Genomic DNA, 23482 nt, shown 5'->3' on the forward strand with positions numbered 1-23482 from the left:
CTGTGCTGTTGTTCTTGCAGCCGAGAGAGCCGTGGCCCCGTGGTGTCAGCAGGAAGAGAGCAGGCTTCATCTCTGCTCTTTGTGTGTGATCTGGGGCTGGTGTGTTGTCCCCGCCGCTGCCATGTGATGGCTCGTAAGCAGCCCTGCACCCAGGATCTGTAGCTCCTTTTGAAAGCCCTATTGTGAGAGGCTGCTGAGTTTCAGCACAGAGGAGGTTTTTGCTGGTGTGTGGCTTTTGGTTTCTGTCAAATGGGAATGTGCCATGCCTTCCTCTAAAGAATCCTAAGTGAGGAAAGCACTAGTTCTGAGGCAATGAAACAGATTGAATTACCCTTCCCCTGCAGCCTCCTGTCATAGAACAGTAGTCTAACAGAAAAGCTGTCTGCTTCGCATTGCAGCTCATCACCATGAGAGGTGAGAAAGGAGACAGCGGGGGGTGGGGACAGGGGGGGGCAGGGAGGGATTTGGAAGTGAAATGATATTGGAATGGGGTGATAGAGAATGGGAAGGATTTGTTTTTTGGCTTTTATTATGTGAGAGAAGGGGAGATAGTGAGGCAGTCTCCCGCATGTACCCTGACCAGGACCCACCCAGCAATCTCATCTGGGGCCAATGCTCAAGTGCTGAGCTATTTTTAGTGCCTGAGGCTGTCACATTCCAATGGAGCTACATTCCTCAGTGCCCAAGGCCAGGCTCGAACCATTCAAGCCACTGGCTGCAGGTGGGAAGAGGGAGAGAAGGGAAAAGGGGAGAAGCAGATGGTCCCTTTTCCAGTGTGTTCTGACCAGGAATGAAACCCAGGATGTCCAGACTGTGGGCCGATGCACTATGCACCAGCCAGGGCCAGGAAGGATTTTGAAAATTGTAACCGAGGCAGGATGTGTAGAAATGTGGACATTGGAAGTTAGGGTTTGTTTTACTATTTAGTCATAAAACATTAATTGAGAGCCTGTGATGTGCCAGGATTTATACTAAACTTTAGAAACACAAGGATGAATTAGACATGGTTCCTGCTTTCTAGCAACTGACAGTGTGGTTGGAAAGTGGGAATAGTGGACAAATATATAGTCGGCTCTATAATATAGGTTTCTACCAGTGATAGGGATTTCAAAGTAAGGATTTCAGTCAAGGCAGGTGACAAAGTATTGGCAGGCTGATACCTGCACTGAGCTATGAAGGACATGTGAACCAGGAGGCAGGTACTCCAGGCAGAGGCAACAGCATACGCAAAGTCAAGGATGTAAGAAGGAAGAGGGACTCTGTAGGGAACTGCTCAGTGTTCAGTGTGCAGCAAAGGAAGGACTGCAAAGCAGAAGGTGGTTGGAAATAAATAGTGTATAAGGGCTTGAGTCATGACAATAAGGGATGGGGAGACAATCAAGGATGACTTCCAGGTTTGTACGTACTTGATTGACTGGTGGTGCCATTCATGAAGATAGGAGGTAATGGTAAGGAGCAGACTGGTGCACGGGCATGCTCAGTTTGGGACATGATGCATTTGGAGTGCTCGTGATGTATCGATATTACCTGTAGAAACCTGGAGACCAGAGGGGATATTGGGTCTGCAGATTCATGACTGGGAGCCATCAGCAGGGAGTGGATGACATCATTGGGGGAGAACACGTAGAAGGAGAGGAGGGACTGGGGGGGAAGCGGGAGGGGCCGGTGTGTGTGTGGGGGAGGTTAGCCGAGAGGGATCAGCAGAGATCTGTAACTAAATGTCAGTGTTGCTGAGAGAAGTTGGCGGAGTTCTGGGAGTCTCAGAGTTTTTGGAAGTAAGACAGTCATTGGTAATCCTGGTGAGGGCAGCTTTAAGGGTGAAGTGGGAGTTCTACCTGAATGTCAGTGGTAGAAACATGTGTTAGAAGTCCAGGAGGAGGACCGTGGCCAGGTGACCCAGTGGATAAAGCATGGACCTGCTGCACTGAGGTCAAGGGTTCAATCTCCAGTCAGGGCACCTACAAGAAACAACCAATGAGTGCACAACTAAAGGGAACAACTAAGCAGAACAACAAGTTGATGCTTCTCTCTCTCTCTCTCTCAAATCAATGGAAAAAGGTTTTTAAAAAGTCAAGAAGGCATGATTTCAGAATCTTTTAAGAAATTGGATGTAGAAGGAGAGATGAGGAATAAGGGTAAGTGGGAGGGGATGGTGGTTTTGCTTGCTTGTTCTTTCCCCTGGGGTTGGACGACTGGAACACTTCTATAAGAAGCACTTGAGGCCATGGCCCGTTGGCTCAGTGGATAGAGTGTAGGACTGGTGGCTGGATGTCCTGGGTTTGATCCCGGGTCATGGCACACATGAGAAGCGACCATTTGCTTCTCTCCTCCTCCCTCTCCCCCTTCTCTATCTCTTCTTCTCCCGTAGCCAGTGGCTGGATTGGTTCCAGCATCAGCCCCGGGTGCTGAGGATAGCTTGGTTGATTCCAGCATTGGCCTCAGACAGGCTTGCCAGGTGGATCCTGGTCGGGGCACATATGGGAGTCTATCTGCCCTCCTTTCACTTAAAAAACAACCAAACAAAAAGAATCACTCAAGAGGGAGGTAGTAAAGGCAGGAGAGAGTCTGAGAGGATGTAAATGGCTGGAGGGAGGTCTCAGAGGAGGCAGGAGAGAAGGAGGTTCTTCCGCACACAAATGCGTAGTTGTACTGAGACTTCAGAGATGTCTGAGTGATGTGGCACATGTACCAGCACAGGCACTTTTTTTAAGGTGCGGCTTCAACTCGTGCTCTTGCATTTGTGGCATTAGCCTGTTTCTAAGCCTTGACTTTTTGTGTCCCTCCCCCCCAAATAAGATCTGAGCCTTTTAGCTTTCCTTCTCACCCTGCCTTTCTTCTTCTCTCTCGTTAACTTGTGATCTAGACAGTTTTTCCTAATAGTAACTGCTGGATAATCTGATCCTGTCCACGCCCCACTGCTGTCACAGTGTGTTTTGGCAGTCTTGGGTGACCACTCACCCTGCTGAACAGTCCATGTGTGGCACTCTTGTCCAGTTGGACACGCTTCTGTCCACCCTCACCAATATGTCACCTGCTACTCAATCACGATAATTGAGTTTGCATCTCATTTGCATAATCAAACAACTTTCTTTGACTTGTTTGCTTTTCTAATGTTCTTGTTTAATAAAAAAAATCAAATACTTTTTTTTTTTATTGCTTCATATTCATTTTGAAATATCCTTTAATGTTTGTGAGCAGTATAATTTTAGTTGTCCTTTGGGAACTTCCAGTGAACAAGATCAGATTCCTGGAAACTGACAGGAACAGGGCTCATGTGTGAACGGTGGCAGCCCTGCTGACATCCAGGAAGGGTAAGCCTTGAAACCTCCTAAAATCCAAAATTCCCAAGAGGAGAAATGTTTTTGTCTTTTATAAGCAAAAGTCTGAAACCTGGACCGCGGCTTCCCATCCAAGTTGTGGCCTGGAATGTTGTTGACTCTGTGGAAATGTGCTTGGGACTGATAATCTTGGTTAAAAAGGAGAGACTATTTTTTTTTGTTGTTGTTGTTGATCAAAGATTTAACATTTTCCTATCAGTTGGTTCCGCGAATGCTCGCCACTGTCTTGCATGTGGCGCACTATCTCTAACAAACGGCCGTGGTCATCGGCAGGAAAGGGGCTCACGTTGACTGAAGCCCTGCCACATGCTCTGGGATTGTGATGCGGTCCTTTCAACAACCCTTTTGAGTATGGGATGCTATTTTTGTTTTACAGATCTGGACCCTAGATTTAGAGAGATGATGTCAGTTATAGCCACAGTAACAGCGACTGAGCAGCAGAGCTGGGATTTGAACTCAGGGCCTTCTGGAACCAGCTCACCCGTGCCCCACCACTCTGTACCGCAGAGTGGAAACGCATCCAGGCGGGCTGCGTGTTTAAGTGTAGCCAGATCTGACCACCTCTCTCCACCTCCATGGCTACCACCCTGGCCCTGTCTTCCATCACTCTAACATCGCCTGTTTCTTTGCTGTTTGACCTGTTACAGTGTCTCCTTAGCCTAAGTGATCCTTTTAAAATACAAGTCAGATCGTAGCTCCCAGCTTCACACAGGGAAGGGCCTGTGTCCTTACAGTGGCCCAGGTGATGCGGCCCCTCCCCCTCCCTCGGAGCTCCCCTCTGCTCTCTTCCCTGCGCACATTTCTTCCCAGCATGCCGGCACATGTCCCCCTGGGGACTCCCTCACCCCTCAAGCCATTGCTCAAATCTTGTTTTCTCATTGAGGCCTACCCTGTACCCCAAGCCACTATTTAAAATTGCAGGCCCAATGGGACTCAAAATGCAATGATCTAGGGCTTTCAAGCTCTTGATAAAATTTTTTAACCCTCTAAAATTCTCTGCTTCTGTGTTAAATGATAACTATTTCTTTTCTTGTTGAGATACACAATTGGAATTTATCTGAAATACCCCAAACATACACAGTCTAATGGGCCATGGTAAAGAGTCACCATGACTTTTAAACATGGACTATCTCATTGTAAGAAGTGCATTTTACACTGTGATGAGCATACATTTATAAAACTGAAAGAAAAGTTTTATCAAATACTTAGCATTTTCATGTGGATATACTCAGATATTTTCTATTAAGTTCTGTTCATTTCAGAAAGAATAGGTTGGTCATGATCTACAAAACTGATTTTATGACCCACTTATTGGTCACATCCTATAGTTTAATAGCTCTTGGCCTCTTGTATCCCAGATCTCACTGACTCCGAAGATAAGATAGGAATCTTGTGTGTTAGTGTCACAAGATGATAAACTGTGGAGAGTGACAGATGACATGTCACGCTACTCTTGAATTTTGCCGTATGACTATTAGTGAATGTTACAGTATTCGTGTTCAATTAATAAAAGTAATATAGGTTTAGTCGCATAAATATGTGAATAAATAACGTTTGAATTCTTGTGCTAGAAAGGCCACTTTCCATCCAGTGAATCAAGAGATTTCTATCTTTTCTCACTTCCAAATCTCAGGTTTTCATATTCAATTGATTGGTGTTTATTTTCTTTACCTATATTGATATTGACTACCAAGAATGAGGAGAACTATTCAATAATGAAAAATAATTTCTGTTCCATTATTTTAAAGTGTCACAGCACTAATTAATACACACCCCTGCATAACCTATCACATATTTAAATTTTTTGGCATCATAATTTCTGAGGTCAGAAGACATTCCATAGATATTATCTCTGCTATACTCTCTAATACAGTATATTCTCTAGATTTGAAAGTTCCTTACATGATCTTTCTTAACAGCAGGAAACCCATATTTTAGGCTGTTATTCATCACTGTTCTCTTACATGCAGTGCTCTAGCCATATTAAATTACTCAGCCACAGCCTGGCCTGAGGTGGCGCAGTGGATAAAAGCATTGACCTGGAACGCTGAGGTCGCTCGTTCAAAACCCTGGGCTTGCCTGGTCAAGGTACATAGGGAAGTTGATTCTTCCTGCTCCTCACCCCTTCTCTCTCTTTCTTTCTCCTCTCTCTCTAAAAATGAATAAGTAAAATCTAAAAAAGATTATTTAGCCATATTAAATTATCTTCCTCCCTCCCTCCTTTCCTTCCTCCCTTTCTCCCTCTAGTATTTTCATTCTCTCTAGTATTTTTGAGTACCTGCTATCTGCCATGTATAGTAGTGGAGAGAAAATAAAAGACACAGTCCTTGCCTCCATTGGACTTAGACTGGATACTGACATCCCTGTTAGGGCGGTGAGAACTGGGAGCCTGAGGGTCGCTTAGAATACCAGGGGTGGGGTTAGATTCTGAGGGCTGGCTTAACTCCCAGCATCAGAGACTGACAGAATACGGGAGATGGCAGAGGTGCTGGACGACACAGTGCAGTGCTCGCATTTTAAAGATGTAGAAGCTGAGTCTCTTGCAGACAAGACGACCTGTCGAGGTCACCGCTGGAACCTAAGCTGGTTTGGTGACCAGGGCTCTCTATACCGCCTCCTCTCTCTGCCTTGCGACGTCGCCTGCCCAGATCCCATGTTGTCACATGCTTGTATATCTGGTTTGTGCCGTTAAAGACCTCTTTTCACCACTGTAGCTGTGGACTTTGACCATGATTGGTTTTGCTACTTGAAATTGGAATTGGAACAATTAGAGATGTGTCAGTGAAAGGCAATGAAAGAGAGCCATTAAGTGCTAATAAATGCCTCTCCTCGCGGGAAGGGAGGGCTTTTCTTTCCTAAGTATTTGAGCTCTTTTCACTGGTGCTTCTAAGTGGCTGGAAAGAACACTCGTCACATGCCTGTGGAATACTCTAGATGCCAGGGGGGTCATTTCACTCCGTTTGAATGGAGCACACTAGGGCAGGAATGCATGTTGCGTCTCTCATTGGCTGTGGGCTTTCATTCCATGTTTTCCATTAACCTCTCTCTGGGGGTGCCGAGAACAGTAGTGGGGCTCTCAGAGGATGAAGCCTGTGGGCACCTGAGGACTTTTGTGGGAGCAGGTGAAAAGGTTAAAGTTATTAAGTGTTTAGTTTGACATAGTTTCCTTTTCACACACCCCAGACAGTAGGTGCAATGTGGCAAATTTACCCTAGAGACACATGCCAATGGCCAGCAAAAGCAATCACTGCTTGCTGCTATGGGGATATAGTAGCTTCTGAAACAAAGTTTGGTAATAATTCCATGTTTTAGGGTACCTTGGTCCTCTGTCTTTTAAAAATAAATGGTCATGATGGTGATGATGGTGGCTAACATTTTTTGACCTCTCTGTGGTAGGTATTACAGTAAGTATTTCAATCTTCTTCTTTACAATTTCAAAATTAAAACATGCTCTGAAAACCAGATATTACATTTGCAACTCATTTGGCAAAACTCATATTGACCTAAACTCATTATGGGTGAACTCGACTTGAGTGAGATGAGACTATTTATTCAGTCAGTCTTTATCTCTGTCGGTGTGAACACGTGTTCATTTGTTTTGCTGGAGAAATGTTAGTGTGTCTGATTTCAGACTTCATTACACAGTGTAAGTTTCACACATCGTTTTACCTTTCTCAGATCAGGAAGAAATTTGAGCTGCATATCACATTTGGCTACCAGCAGGTAAAGGATTGCATTATTCCCCCCACCCCCAATCTATAGATGAGGAAACTGAATCAAGAACTGGTGGATTCTAAATTTAAACCCAGGCATTTTGGTGCTACAATCTCTGTGCTTTTAACCACCATCCCATCTTGCCTTAGAGGAATATTTAGAAACACTTCACAGAAATATATTTTATTTATTTGTCAATAAAACTGTAGTAAAGATAGAGAAATTTTGATTTGAATAGAATTGCTCTATTAATATCTCTCTGTGCTGTTTCCCATGTGAAATGCTGTCATAACACCAGTGGCTATTGGGTTTTAGTACGTTCTGTCAGTCTCGAGTGGCTCATCTTCAGCCTAATAGTTTGTTCTCCTTTGGACTTTTTAAATTTTCAGAAGCTTGCATGCTTGTTTTAAAGGCATATTTGTAGGTCTTAGAAGAGAGAGCAGGTGTTGCTGCCAAGACAGATGATGCAAGATGTGCTGTTTACTCTAAATGCAGGGCACCAAACAGTTTAGGACAGCAGATACCATGGGCTATAAACAAAACTGTCCCCTTAGTTACACACTGATTGTTTGTGGACCTGTAGTTTACATATGATGCTTGACATATACAAATGGGCCATACAGTCTAATGGGTATAGTTGGAGAAGTATAGACAAAAAGTAATTCTTAAGTTTGCTCATTAATATGCCTTCATTAGTCAGCAGAATTTATCATGCAGCAAATAAAATTTTTTTTGATTCTGTTATGTGCTTCCACTGACTATTTTTAGTACATTTTAGGATTTGGAGCTATTAAAAATATTTTTCCTAAATTTTTATTGGGAATATAATTTCAAGAATAACTTTATTTTTTTATTTTTTATTTTTTTACAGAGACAGAGAGAGAGTCCGAGAAAGGTATAGATAGGGACAGACAGACAGGAATGGAGAGAGATGAGAAGCGTCAAACATTCGTTTTTCGTTGTGACACCTTAGTTGTTCATTGATTGCTTTCTCATATGCGCCTTGACTATGGGGCTACAGCAGACTGAGTAACCCCTTGCTCGAGCCAGCGACCTTGGGTCCAAGGTGGTGAGCTTTGCTCAAACCAGATGAGCCTGTGCTGAAGCTGGTGACCTCAGGGTCTCAAACCTGGGTCCTCTGCATTCCAGTCTGACGCTCTATCCACTGTGCCACCGCCTGGTCAGGCAAAGAGTAACTTTATTATTTTTTTTTTTTTCTTTCATTTTTCTGAAGCTGGAAACAGGGAGAGACAGTCAGACAGACTCCCGCATGCGCCCGACCGGGATCCACCCGGCACGCCCACCATGGGGCGGCGCTCTGCCCACCAGGGGGCGATGCTCTGCCCATCCTGGGCGTCGCCATATTGCGACCAGAGCCACTCTAGCGCCTGGGGCAGAGGCCAAGGAGCCATCCCCAGCGCCCGGGCCATCTTTGCTCCAATGGAGCCTTGGCTGCGGGAGGGGAAGAGAGAGACAGAGAGGAAAGCGCGGCGGAGGGGTGGAGAAGCAAATGGGCGCTTCTCCTGTGTGCCCTGGCCGGGAATCGAACCCGGGTCCTCCGCACGCTAGGCCGACGCTCTACCGCTGAGCCAACCGGCCAGGGCAAGAGTAACTTTAAATATAAGAAATTGCTCAGTATTTATTGTGTGTGTGTATGTATATATGTATATATACACATACATGTTATATATATGTACACACATGTATGCATGTTTTCTATTAGCCATTGTGTGATTTTCCTTCTTCCTTATTTCCTTTTCTTTAAATTTTCCATAGTCAACCTTGTATATGATCATAGAAAAAAATTAGTTAGCCTGACCAGGTGGTGGCACAGTGGATAGAGCATAGGACTGGGATGCGGAGGACCCAGGTTCGAAACCCCGAGGTCACCAGCTTGAGCGCGGGCTCACCAGCTTGAGCATGGGGTTGCTGGTTTGAGTGTGGGATCATTGACATGATCCTATGGTCGCTGGCTTGAGCCCAAAGGTCACTGGCTTGAAGCCAGTGTGAGGCATTTATCTTATCCAGGAGTGGGGTTTTATTGTCTATTTAACTGATTTTGTTTGACAGAGACAGCCGAGTCAGAGACAGGAAGGGAGAGAGATGAGAAGCATCAGTTCAGTTCTTCATTGTGGCACCAAGGTCTCTAGCTTGAGCAAGGATCACTTGCTCTGCTGTAGCCCCCTGGTCAGGGCACATGTGAGAAAGTAATCAATGAACAATGAAGGTGCCACAATGAAGAACTGATGCTTCTCATCTCTCTCCCTTCCTGTCTCTGACTCGCTGTCTCTGTCAAACAAAATCAGTTAAATAGACAATAAAACCCCACTTCTGGATAAGAAAATAATAGCCCACATACACGATACCTATATTTTAAATTATGAATGTTTGTATATTAAAAAAAATCATTTCTTGCCCTGGCCGGTTGGCTCAGTGGTAGAGCATCGGCCTGGCGTGCAGAAGTCCCAGGTTCGATTCCCGGCCAGGGCACACAGGAGAAGCGCCCATCTGCTTCTCCACCCCTCCCCCTCTCCTTCCTCTCTGTCTCTCTCTTCCCCTCCCGCAGCCGAGGCTCCACTGGAGCAAAGATGGTCCGGGCGCTGGGGATGGCTCCTTGGCCTCTGCCCCAGGCGCTAGAGTGGCTCTGGCCGCAACAGAGCGATGCCCCAGAGGGGCAGAGCATCGCCCCCTGGTGGTCAGAGCGTCACCCCCTGGTGGGCGTGCCGGGTGGATCCTGGTCGGGCGCATGCGGGAGTCTGACTGTCTCTCCCCATTTCCGGCTTCAGAAAAATATCGGAAAAAAAAATCATTTCTTAAAACTTATATTTCCATAGATTTGATTGTACTTCCTAGCATGCTGACTTGACTTGTGCATCAGGTCACCGTTGGGCACCTTCTGCCTATGCCAGATGTGGCGCCGGGCACTGGCTTTACCAAGATGAGGCTCCTGTCCTAAGGGAACTTGTCTAGGAGACGCAATCTGCCTGGGGGTCATGGTATTTGGAATAAAGAGAAGGATCATCTAAGTATACCAGCATATGAGGAAATGCAGCATTCTGTCCTTCATGGTGAGGTAGGCACAGAAGGTGCATTGGGGAAAGGCTTCTGTGGGAGAAGAGTCAACATAGGGTTCTGAGATAAGTGGGACATAACTGGGAGCCAGATGTTCTGGGAATAAAAGGCTTATGCAGGAGAGTAATGGATGAGGCTTCCAGAATGTTAAGAAGGTGTGGGATCCAAGGATCCACTTAAATCCTTCCTCAAGATTTTAGAAAATCAGATTCTTATTTAAAGAATATGCATATAGCATGGCTATGGCTCTAGGTTCTGTTTTAGTGGAGATACTAACCTGTACTTTTTTTGGCTTTCAATTAAATACCCAATTTTCTTCCAACGTCTTAGAAAAAGTAAAAACAGAGGAGCCGGTCTTGGCTAGGGAAGCTTCTCCTTTCACACGTTCTTACCTTCCCATCCCCCGCCAAGGACCTGGCGAGGCGCTTTCAGGACCAAGGACAGTGACTGGGCGCTTCTCAAGCCAGACCTCAAGGGGGAAGGACTGACCATGCCGTTGGCACTTGACAGTGTTCTCTTGCCCCTGCTTCTCACTGGGTGAGGTCTCCCACATATGGGCCTTTTCTTGACATGACGGTGCCAAAGACCCCCCGTCCAAGATTCACGGAGGGACTTCATGAAAGAGCCAAGGGGAGCCTTTTGGTACTGGCTTCAAGCCTGTCTCTTCATTAAGCTGGAGGGTTACGGATGCTCCAGCCCACGTTTTCAGGTGTGGGAAAGGGATGTTTGGGGGTTTGAATCAAAAGCCATTTGGCCTTTCCACATACGTCTCTTTTAGAAACCCTGAGAGGAGAGATGATGGATAGGACTGAGTGTTTATCATCCTGGGTTCTCTTGGGGGGGGGGGGCGATATTGCCCCCAAGGGGGCAAAGATTGATTTTAGGGGGAGCAAAAACCATACTCTTTTCATGTATAAAGCACAGATCTATGTACAGTACTTACATACAGTGTGTCTGTGTATTTAAATTTACTAGGGAGAAGTTTAATGAGAAAAATGTCTAATAAGGGTTCCTTAGGGCCCTAATGAAAAGGTTGGGAAACACTGTTCTAAAGCATAGTCTCTCTCTCTCTCTCTCTCTCTCTCTCTCTCTCTCTCTCTCTCTCAGACGGTGGTACAGGGCTGCTTCAGTGACTCCGTGCCTCCACTGTCTCGGGCTCCTGGTTTGCTTTTGCTCCACCGTCCTCAGCCAGTACCTTCCTTTTTACGGGTTGCCTTGTGGTTTAAGGCAGTTGATGTGGCTCCACTGTTGTGTAGAAGTGACAAGAAGAGGGGAGGGAAAATCGTATATGTCAGCTGGTCCAGACCCTTTTAAAGGAAATAGACTTGGTTTCCCTCAGCAATCTCTAATCACAGCTTCCTGACTACAGCTGAGACAGGTGGACACCCTATTTGCAAGGGAGGCCGGGAAATGTAGATTTATTTGCCTCGTTATTATTCAAAGTTGGACACACTGCCATGCGCACGACATTGGATTCTGTTACTAAGAAATGAGGGGAAACTGGGTATCAGACAGGCAACCAGCGGGCTCTTCAGTAATCTCCGTACTCATTACTTTGCATGGCAGCCACCCAGGTCAAAGTGTAACTTGCGATTGGGAGTGGAGCTATAGCTAAGTGCCTCTGCTTTGTACTGTGACTCATTAATCTGATGCTCCAGTTCTTGACAAACTGATTCTGTGAATGAGCAGATAAAATGGATTCAAGATGGAGGCACTGAAGGCTCTGGCTGGTTGGCTCATCCGTAGAGCATCGGCCTGGCTTGTGGAAGTCCTGGGTTCGATTCCTGGCCAGGGCACACAGGAGAAGTGCCCATCTGCTTCTCCACCCCTCCCCCTCTCCTTCCTCTCTGTCTCTCTCTTCCCCTCCCGCAGCCAAGGCTTCACTGGAGCAAAGTTGGCCCAGGTGCTGAGGATGGCTCCATGGCCTCCGCCTTAGGCGCTAGAATGGCTCCGGTTGCAATGGAGCAACGTCCCAGATGGGCAGAGCATCGCTCCCTGGTGGGCATGCCAGGTGGCTCCTGGTGGGGCACATGTGGGAGTCTGACTGCTTCCCTGCTTCTAACTTCAGAAAAATACTAAAATAAAAAAAATAAAAAATTAAAAAAAAAGATGGAGGCCTTGAGTTTTGAGAGAGTTTCCAGAAATGCCTTCATTCTTTTTGCATTTTGAATGTTGCAAGTGGGAACATTAATTACGGATTAGATTCTATGAAAACATATAGCTTAGACATTTTAAGTGTTTTTGCATAAAAGGTAAACACTGAAATTTCTTAGATGTTAGTTAAAAAAAAAAGGCACCATGTTTCCTGCAGTTGGATTTGTAACTATTTCTTTTTTTCTTTTTTTGTCAAATGAAATAATGGCGGTATTTGTTGAATACTTCGAATTATAGAGTAACTGATAGCAGTACAATGTGCTCTTTTACAAATGTATATGTGCTAATAGTCTTACTCTGGGCCAAGAGTGTACGGGAAAGAAGAAAACTGCAGTGGAAATTCCCAATTAAATTTGTGGATTTTGGCACAATGACTTCCTTCAGGGAGTAAAGTGGTATGGTAATGGTTGGCAAAGCTCTGGGATCGGGACATGCAAACACAAAGCCATTTAACAGTGTCATTATGTCCAGTGCATGGAACACATGACCTCAGTGTTGGGGCAGGGGTGGGCATTCGTTGGCAGGGACTTGTCTGTCTCCGTTTCTCTTTCTCTCCCAATTGCATTATCATTGGGAAGGACTGCAGATAGTAATTGTATAGGAATTGCTTAAGAGCTCATAAGAGTATACTTTGAAGGTAACGTTTTAGAAAAGACTTCTCTGTTTTTAAGGAATGATTTTTAAAAGTAGCTTGCTCTAGGACTTTAAAATGATTGTTTCTTTAAATCCTATTCCACGTCTTGATGCATTCAGTGATATTGTCCCACCTGAGGTCTTGTATTTTGTACTTGGATGACGACTGCTGGACCCTAAATGTTCATAATAAAACACATATGAACTGAAACAACCTCAGGAAACTATTGGTAAATGCAAAGTTATTTGGCCTGTTCTTTTGACATACAAGTGCCGCTGAGCTGTCTGCCTGTCGGGCAATCAGACATGGGAATGTTGCCTTCCGTGTTGTGTGTGTATGGGGCAGTGAGAAATCTCCCTGGCAGGGTAGGTAGGATGTGTTTAAGTAGTTAATATTTGGGCACCGAAGAAGGCCCTGTGAGGGGCACAGGGTGAGAGAGCTGACGTGTAGACCAATGACAGCTGTGTGTGGAGAGCTTATAGGCATGTACAGGATTTCAAAGATGGTTTCTCCTGGGTGTTAAAGATGAAGCGGGGGAGGGGGGAGGGCACTCCGGGAGGGATGCACAGAGGCTGCTGCTAGAGGGCGGGGCTCTTCTCTTGCTTTGTTCTCAGTTTGGATTTCAGGCTGAAGACAAGGAGGAGTCACTTGAAGGATGTTGAGTCTGGAAGTGTTGTGATGGGACCTTGGTTATGGCTGCGGTTGGATTGGAGGTTGTTCCAGCTGGATGCAGGGAAATGAATTGGGGGGTGGTTATGAATCTGTAGGAGAGTTGGCAGCCCCTGGCATGGTGACTGATGTAGAGAAGAGAGGGTGCACTGAAGGGATGTTGAGAAGGTAGAGTCAGCAGGACGTGATGACTGATTTGGAGCCCGAGGACAGAGCAGGACAAAGGGTGGATGAGGCCGGTGCATGGTGGCCTACATGCGGGCGATGATGGTGTGGGTGATGACCGAGAATGAAGGCAGAGGGCCATGATGGACAGATGGTACTGAGATGCATGTCGAGATCGGGTCTGAGACATCTAAGTGGAGAAGTCTAAGAGGCTGGTGTGACCTTGGGGATACCTCGACTTCTGGTATTTGGCTTATCTCTCTGGGGGGCCCTGCTCAATCTCTGTGAGTTCTGCTTCTTTAAGGTGTTCATTCGTGTTGGTGTCTTTCACAGTTTCATTCCTCACCTCTATCCTCTCCGTTCCTACTGGTTTGTTCTCTCGGCGTCCTGCTCCATTGACGACTGTCCTGATCTCCAGACGAGACTTCTGTCCCGGGTTCTAACCGCTCAGTCTAATGCGTGCTTGTCTGCGTCTGGACACCCTCCAGGCACCTGATGATCCACATGTCCAAACATGGCCCCTCATCTCCTGCCCCCATTTCGTTTACAATGTAGTATAATCTAACGGTCAAGAGCACAGAGGCTCAAGTTACCTCTTGGATTTCAGTCCTCGATCTGTCACTTACTAGCTCTGTGACCTTGAAAACATAGGTGACCTTTCTGCACCTCTGTTTCCTCATGGTGTTGCTATGAGCATCAAATAAGAATGTGCCTGATACGTGACACCCGCTGTGTGGATATCAGCTATCCTCAGAGCTTCCTGGATTTCCCATGTTGGTTAGTGGTACCCCGATTTCACCAGCTACCCAAACCACAGTGTGAGAAGGGTCTTGTGCTCCGCATCACTGCCTTCCACAGCCCGCGCGCAGTCACTAAGTCCTGCCAAGTGGCTGTTCTCTCTGCCTTCTCTCCATCCCCACCATTACTGCCTGGGACTGAACCTTTATCACCTCCTTCTCCAGTGACCTGCCCTGGTTAGTGACTAGTCTGTCTTTGGTCTTTCCCTTGTTTGACGGTCTCTGTAGTCCCTCAGTGATTTTTCTGAAATGCAGATCTGATCACATAAAACCCTTCAGTGCCTTCTTATTCTCCCAGGAAGCAAAGCAGCACAGGTGAAGTCCTCTGGGTCTACGCCACCTCCCTCCCCTTTCTCAGACTCTCCTCCCCCTCGGTCTGACCTCCCTTTATATTCAGTCCCTGGATGCTCTGTGCCGCCGTGGCCTTCCGTGTCTTTGCACACCCTGAAATACCGTGGAACGCCGCCTCCTACCCATGTCTCTCTGAAATAGTTCCTGGCTAATCCCCCCAGCCGAATAGATTATTCTCTGTGTCAACACTTCAGGAGCTTGTTGTAATCATTTGCATGTCACTCTCTCCTAAGGCTAAGCTTATATATCTTTGAATGAATCAGCTACACAAATTAACTTCTTGGAGAGTATGATTTATGCAACTCTTGTGTTTAGTCTGGGGCAGGTGTTAAACATTTATTTCTTGAGCAGGTCATCTGGTAATGATCATTTATATATATTAAAAGAAAAATGTCCCTGTCGTTACTTTATTTGCGCTGAGGGGGAAATTGCTTTTGGCTCTGTTGGCACAGCAAACGTGCTTTCCTATTTTAGGCTTCCACAGGTCAGTCATTTCCTAGTGGAGCAATAATAACATTTCTTGGTAACTGAGTTCCTGGAAGAGCCAATAAGAAATATCATCAAGATGCTTCTTAGACCAAAGCCTGGGATTTGTTCTCTGCTTTCGTGCAGGAGTCAGGAAGCCATGAAGGAACACTGACTTTCTGGCTGAACACCAGCTGGTCAGACTGTGCAGAATAATGCTATTTTTGGGGTGGATTGAGAAAGAAGAAAAGCATTTGAGTTGTAGCTGCCTTGTGACCTAGAGAGAAAAGTACTCGCCCTGCCTTGAAATCTGCAGTTTACTCATGAGTAGGGTGTTTGCAAGACAGAATGTCTGTTTAGGAACAGCCAGTCTTCAGATTGCTGTTATCACTCTTCACCTGGAAGGTCCTCCTCGCAGGGAACGGGCATGCAAATTTTCTTTTTGTATGTATGTATTGGACCCTGAACAGAGAATATATTTAGTTTAAATGCAAAATAATACTGAAGCCTAGATTTTTTCTGCGATAGATCAGCAAGGTAATTGTCTCATCAAGAATACTTACGGGAGAAAACCAGCCACCTTTGCCCAGGACATAACAGTTCAAAGGGATGATGGTACTCAGCGGTGACTGAATTATTTATGACTGTGTCAGCACCTTGACCCCCTGCTGGCAGGGAGCGGTGGCTGAGCTTTCTAAACCCAGGGGGCTATTCAGCACCAAGGGACATTCAGGTGGGGTCTGAGGCCCCCAACTCCAAACTCCATTCATGAAATGTTAGCATATTGCTGGTAGGGACATAGTTCTGTTTGTTTGTTTTTCCGATAAGAGATTGCTATCCTATCAGGGAAAATGTACTGTGGCTATATTATAGCAATGATAGTAACAACAGGACTACGTTTTTCTATGGTACGTGGGTTTTTTAAAAAAAAGTTGCCATATGTTGCATTTCCTTTGATCCTCAGGATTCTCTTGGTTTAGTAGCAAAAGAAACACTGGTTTGGAGAGAATTTTGCCCACTCAGCGGTAGGGCTGGGACCGAAAGCCAGATTCTCTGTGTCTCATTGGAGGGTTCACCCCTCAGCTATCATGGCAGGAGTGTGCTGGGCACGGGGTCCCCGCTGCTGGATTCAGGACAAGTGTCTCCAGGGTGGCAGATGAACTGCTGACCCTTCAGAAGAGAAATCCTCTTGTGTTCTGTTGCGCTTTCAATGGTCCTGTGAAGTCAGGGGAGATTTCCAAATGGCAAGATTTGGTTCCTTAATCTTTTGACTTTGGGCGGATTAATGATAGCCATGAAGAGACCTGTAGTGAGAGTTAGTTAGACAGGGCCTGGATGTCTGGATCTGTTTATTCTTTTTACTTTAAAATTCTGTTTACTTAGTAAGCAAGTCAAGAACTAGACGTATCTGTGGGCTTTCTTTTCATCCAAACACATGCTAGTTATTTGTTATTTAAAATGTTTGCTAGAGTCTGTTTTGCTTTACTGATGTTCAAAGGGGTTACAAATATATGGCCATGAGCATGGGTTTGAAACAGATCCCAGCACAAGAGTATTATATAACTAAGCTTCCTTTTTTCCCCTCTTCCTTCTCTTTTGCCATTTTTTCTTCTCTACACCCCCCTTTAAAGAAAATATTTTATTGAATTGTTAAATGACATTAAGACCTGTGTATTTCTCACTGGCAATTCTGCAGCCTGAAACCTCATATGTGGTCCCAGTAGCTCAAACACATGTCCCTGTTCTTTTTTCTGGAGGGTTTTTTTTTCCGTCTTCTGCTTCTTTATTTACTTGATTATCAAATTAACTTCTTCCTTTTTGGTTCTAGGCACAAAATAGATGCTCTGTTCATTTTGATTAAATTTAAAATGATTCTAGAAACCATCTGAACTAGCAAATATTCTGTTATGGTTCTTGGAGAACATGAAAAGAGTATTAAGTTACATGGATTTAGAGATTTTAAAAAGGAGAGCCTCAGTCTCTCCTTCCTGACCAGAGTAGCTCATCTACCCTCCTCTTCCCGTTGGATTTCAGACTCCTGGTGTCCACGTGGGCAGGACCCACGGCATCTCCCTGGCACTTCTTAGTTCCTTGGTGATTTATTTATTTATTTACTTACTTATTTATTTATTTATACAGAGACAGAGAGAGGGACTGATAGGGACAGACTGACAGGAAAGAAGAGAGATGAGAAACATCAATTCTTTTTTGTGGCACCTTAGTTGTTCATTGATTGCTTTCTCATATGTGCCTTGACTGCGGGCCTTCAGCAGACCTAGTAACTCCTTGCTTGAGCCAGCGACCTTGGGCTCAAGCTGGTGAGCCTTGCTCAAACCAGATGAGCCCGTGCTCAAGCTGGCAACCTTGGGGTTTCGAACCTAGGTCCTCTGCATCCCAGTCCGATGCTCTGTCCACTGCACCACCACCTGGGTAGGCTTATGAATAAATGATCTTTATTTCAGGTGGCATTTTTTAAAGCAAGGAAGTCTGTAGCCTCAGTGTTAGAATGTGACATTCAAAATGGGCTTAGCCCTTGGAGTTAAGGAGTCCAGGCACTGACTTAGTGAAGAGGCTGTTCCGTACTTTTTCCTCTGTTCAACTTCACACGAGTGCTCGCAAGGTAAAGTGTCATCAGAGGAATCTTGCTTGCTTTTCTCTCTGTGGCTCTCCAGGTGAGGTAGCAGTTCAGCTGAAGGGGTTTAGTGGCATGCACACCGGCCCTCACCTCATTTCACAGGCGGCTGTGCAGTGAATCCCATCTGTGTTGAAGCTCTGTTCTGCCAGGTTCCTGCAGAGCGCTCAGTATGTCCGCTGCGATTACTGCCCACAGAATTGTTGAGTAGCACGGTCCCACATGAGGCCAGTGCTTCTCACACCCGGAGAGCATCCGCACCCCCTGGAGCTGATGGAAGGGTGCAGAGGCCACACCCCTGCCCTGGACCTTCTGAAGCTGTCAGTGCAGGATGGGTGGGGGCATCTGTAGTTAGAACACATTCTGGTGGTCCTGGAATCACTTTTTGAGAAACACTGGCTTTGAGCTAGAGATTTATTTTGAATAGAATTCTGTGATTTTAAACATAGTGGTTTTTCAAAAAGTAGCGAGGCATTTTGAATGGGTTTAAAGATCGGGATAGGCACGTTTATTAAGTCGGCTTTGACCTTGCAGAGTCAGAGTGATTTATGTGGCACTGCAGATGGGATTATATAATGCTTCCTTTGCTGCACTCTTTTTGGTCTAGTAGTGTATAGTTATGTGCCGTTTAAACACAGTCTTTATTAAAAACTCCCATTTATCAGGAGTGAGAACAAACAAAACTTGCATTGCAGTATCTATTTTTTGCTGTTAATTTCTACAAACACAACATTTATCTCCACTTGATACCATATTTTACATGTGATCTTATTGGAGAAAAATGTCAGGATATTTAGAAGATACAGCCTAATGTACTTCTTGTGATGGTCAGTGTTTGATGGTACAATCATTGATCTTGAAGTTCAATGAAGCACTGAATTATTTTAATGATCAAAAAGTTTAAGGATTTCTGGGCCCTGGCCGGTTGGCTCAGCGGTAGAGCGTCGGCCTGGCATGCAGGGGACCCGGGTTCGATTCCCGGCCAGGGCACACAGGAGAAGCGCCCATTTGCTTCTCCACCCCTCTGCTGTGCTTTCCTCTCTGTCTCTCTCTTCCCCTCCTGCAGCCAAGGCTCCATTGGAGCAAGAATGGCCCAGGCGCTGGGGATGGCTTTTTGGCCTCTGCCCCAGGCGCTAGAGTGGCTCTAGTCGCGGCAGAGCGACTCCCTGGAGGGGCAGAGCATCACCCCCTGGTGGGCGTGCCGGGTGGATCCCGGTCCGGCGCATGCGGGAGTCTGTCTGACTATCTCTTCCCGTTTCCAGCTATTAAAAAAAAAAAAAGTTTAAGGATTTCTGCATCACATCAAATGTCTTTGTTAATGCTGATTCTCTGACAATAAAAATTAAGTGATGGCACGCAGTAATTTAATGTAAACTTTTATTAAGTCCAGCAATAGAAAAGAATAGTGTACTACAGCAAGGTCATCAGTATGGAGTACATGGATCAATATTCAGTGTAAAGGTCTTGCCCCTTTATTTATTTATTTTTACTTTTTGCAAGGGCTTCTTTTATAAGATGGATCTGGCAGTCTGTAGACATGTGATACACTGAAAAGTTGGTCATTAGGGGAATTATTCTGGAACTTGATTTATAAATGTATGTTATCAGAATTCCAATCTGTTATTTCTTCTCCTCCTTTTTTTTTATAGGGACTTTCTTCCTCGAGGGTCAGGCATCGTAACGAGACGGCCTCTTGTTCTACAGCTCATTACTTCCAAAGCAGGTAAGGAATGCGGATGTTTGCCACATGGACATCTCATATACCTGGTGTCTCCATTTCTGGGTGTTGGGTTGTAGCCACGGAAATGTTTTTGTGATCACTTTGCATGGGTAGCTGCATGGATTTCTCTCCAAATGCTCCCTCCTTCATTGTTGTTTTAAGTCCTTTGATTACATCAAATGGAAAACTTTGTTTGCATATAGATTTATAAACACTTAGAAAATATTTTATCATTGTGATTCATCTATATAACTACAGTACAGCATAACCACTAATACACCTACTTCCTTCCTCTGTGTGTGAGTGTGTGTGTGTGTGTGTGTGTGTGTGTGTTTGGGAATTTAAAAAAAAGTAATTCAACATCTATCTAATATTTGTATGCATAAGTATGTGTCTTTCTATATTTATTTCCATATCTGCATCTATCTGATGGGCTGTGCGATTGTCCGTTTTAGGAGTACACTATGATAACTTCGTTTTCATTTTTATTTCTTAGCAACTGGTGATGTTGAAATATTTTTTGTGTGCTTATTTGATGTTTATATTTCTTCTTTTGTGACTCGGCTGGAACCAGCCACTGCCTTTCTGGGGATTTATAGTCTCGTTATATTATTTTTAATGTATAGAAATTTTAATCTTTATGGTTGTAAAACTAGACATGTACGTTTAACTAAAACTAAATATTTAGTACTTTTTATTTCTTTTTACAGTTCTTTTTATTTATTTATTTATTTTTAATTTTAATTTTTATTTTTTTTCATTTTTCTGAAGCTGGAAACAGGGAGAGACAGTCAGACAGACTCCCGCATGCGCCCGACCAGGATCCACCCGGCACGCCCACCATGGGGCGACGCTCTGCCCACCAGGGGGTGATGCTCTGCCCATCCTGGGTGTCGCAATGTTGCGACCAGAGCCACTCTAGCGCCTTAGGCAGAGGCCACAGAGCCATCCCCAGCGCCCGGGCCATCTTTGCTCCAATGGAGCCTTGGCTGCAGGAGGGGAAGAGAGAGACAGAGAGGAAAGCACGGCGGAGGGGTGGAGAAGCAAATGGGCGCTTCTCCTGTGTGCCCTGGCCGGGAATCGAACCCAGGTCCTCCGCACGCTAGGCCGACGCTCTACCGCTGAGCCAACCGGCCAGGGCTGATGGTCTTTAATATAGTGTCCACACATTCCTAGTTAGGAAATTTCTATTTGTTTTTTGTTAACTTTGTGATTTGAATAGAATTTTTCTCCATTATATAATTTTTTCTCTCTTTCCCTTTCCTTCTTTCCTTCTTTCCTTCTTTTCTTCTTTCCTTCTTTCCTTCCTTCCTTCCTTCCTTCCTTCCTTCCTTCCTTCCTTCCTTCCTTCCTTCCTTCCTTCCTTCCTTCCTTCCCTCCCTCCCTCCCTCCCTCCCTCCTTTCCTCCCTCTCTTTCTTTCTCTCTCTCTCTCTCTCTCTCTCTCTTTCTTTCTCTCTTTCTTTCTTTCCTTTCTTGACAGAGAGAGAGTCAGAGAGAGGGACAGATAGGGACAGATAGACCGGAAGGCAGAGAGATGACAAGCATTAATTCTTTGTTGCAGCACCTTAGTTTTTCATTGACTGCTTTCTCAAATGTACCTTGACTGGGGGCTACAGTACAGTGAGTGACCTCTTGCTCAAGCCAGCGACCTTGGGCTCAAGCCAGCAACTTTGGGCTTCAAGCCAGCGACCTTTGGCTCAAGCCACTGACCATGAGGTCATGTTAATGATCCCACGCTCAAGCCAGTGACCATGAGGTCATGTTTATGATCCCACACTCAAGCCAGCGACCCCGCATTCAAGCTGGTGAACCCATGCTTAAGCTGGTGAGCCCACACTCAAGCTGGTGAGCCTGCACTCAAGCTGGCGACCTTAGGCTTAAAGCCAGTGACCTTTGGGCTCAAGCCAGCAACCTTGGGGTCTGTCTGTGATCCCACACTCAAACCAGTGACCCTGCGCTCAAGCTGGTGAGCCCTCATTTAGGCCGGCAACCTTGGGTTTCAAACCCGGGTCTTCCACATCCCAGCCCGACACTCTATCCACTGCGCTTCTGCCTGGTCAGGCTCTACTATATTTTCTAATTCCTCATTGCTGATCTGTGTAAGAGTTGCTCTTTTTACTTTTAAATTTTTAATTTACTCTACCTTTGACAGATTAAAATATTTTTAATTGCTTCCCTTGGGCATCTAGTTATAGAATCATTTCATCTGCATTTCTTAATTTGTTCAACAAATACTTACCATGCAGATATTGAGATGGCTGAGAGAAGAGCCTTATTTAGAACAGAGTATGAATAATCCCCTTTGCAGAGGGGATTTTTTTTGGGGGTGTTGATGTGGGAAAATTTCTCGTACACGTTGAGTTCTTTTCAGAAGGCACATCACATGCTTCTTCCTCGCACCCTTGCCCACAGTCTCCTGGTTGTGTCCCTCCTAGGCCCCTACCATTCTTCTAGTGCTTCCATTAATTCGTGAGGATCGTATTTCTCCCCCACCTCTCTTCTCATGCAGAGGGGACTAGAAATTCTTCCCTCAGGGGAAACTTGAGTTCCCCACAATCATGCAGGAACCCCAGACTGGGGCCTTTGTATCTTAGCACTCCACTCTCTCTAATGCCAGCCGAGAACGAGGCTCATTTTCTTTTTGCTCTGAGAGAACCGTCTCTTGTGTGACTAGAGGCTTGGGTTGGTAAGACCAAGGGACAGTTTTCAGTGCATTGGGGCTTCCACCAGTGCCGTGTGGTCACTGGTGTGGGCCAGCGTCCAAGATCCAATGGTACACCCCTCGTTCCATCTCGGTATCCAGTGACATCATGGCTGTTGCTTCGGTAGCTTCGGGTTAGCCATGGTGGGCATATTTAGAGTATGTAAATTGGCAAATGCTACATACCAGGACTCTTTTCCCCTTAGGGTGCCAGCTGTTACACACTTACCAGCACCCCACTGGGTCCCTCCCACTTGACACTGATCCTGTTGTGCGCTGATTAAATGGCACATCAGAGAGAAGGCAAACACATCAGAGTGTAATACTTGAGACAAGCTACTGGGTGTGCTGAAAGTGTCGCTGCTGTCAGAGGCGTCCACTGGGAATTCGAGATGCCTTGTTCCCCCGAAGGACAGGTGGTTTCTTAAGACACCAGAATCCAAGTTACTGGTTTGCAGTAGAAGTCACTGTTAAGGACTTACAAAAGTGCAGCCAGAAGTCATGGGGAAGGACAAGTGGTTTTATCTCCTGGAGAACTTTACGATGTTAAAATGATTCTCTAGATGCGGTTCCACTGCCTCACTCTCCTTTCTGTCAGTGACATTAGTGTGAGAAACGAAGATGTTAAAAGTCAAATTACGAAATGGGTAAACTGAAGGTAATTGTTCAAGTCACGGAAGTTCTTGGTAAAGGAGACCCTTGCAGCTGCCCCCTTTCACGCCTGTCAAATACGTGACTCATTCATTGAAATCTCTTCTCCCGTGTTGGAATTGCATTTACTGCACAGTGTCACGTGTGTCCACGTTTTGAAAGTTACATCTGACTTGTCATGTATTAGGGCATGGTTCCTGGTTGGTATTTTGGGTCCTTGAGGGAGTTCCTATAAATGACCATTTTAATGAAGATGCTCAGTGTTAGAAGACTCATGCTGGAGGCTCTGGATCAGTCATAGGTTGGGGCGGAGACAGGCCAGGTAGCAGGGCTGAGAGTGGCGAGACTGGTGAGATTGACGATTCACCGGGTTCTGAGCAAGGAGGTGCACACCGGGCCCTCACATCAGCACGGAGGG

General features: G+C 45.5%; 1 protein-coding gene across 4 annotated transcripts in view; it reads left to right on the forward strand.

The window, feature by feature from the left end:
- Positions 1-23482, forward strand: part of DNM3 (dynamin 3) — a 457675-nt gene that overhangs the window by 44655 nt on the left and 389538 nt on the right. For all 4 annotated transcript variants that reach the window (XM_066371511.1, XM_066371509.1, XM_066371510.1 and 1 more), the window contains exon 2: positions 19641-19714. In XM_066371511.1, the coding sequence (XP_066227608.1) occupies positions 19641-19714 (74 nt within the window). The remainder of the gene's footprint in view (positions 1-19640; positions 19715-23482) is intronic.

Source organism: Saccopteryx leptura, chromosome 2 (assembly GCF_036850995.1).
Source record: "Saccopteryx leptura isolate mSacLep1 chromosome 2, mSacLep1_pri_phased_curated, whole genome shotgun sequence".
In the NCBI taxonomy this organism is placed as follows: Eukaryota; Metazoa; Chordata; class Mammalia; order Chiroptera; family Emballonuridae; genus Saccopteryx; species Saccopteryx leptura.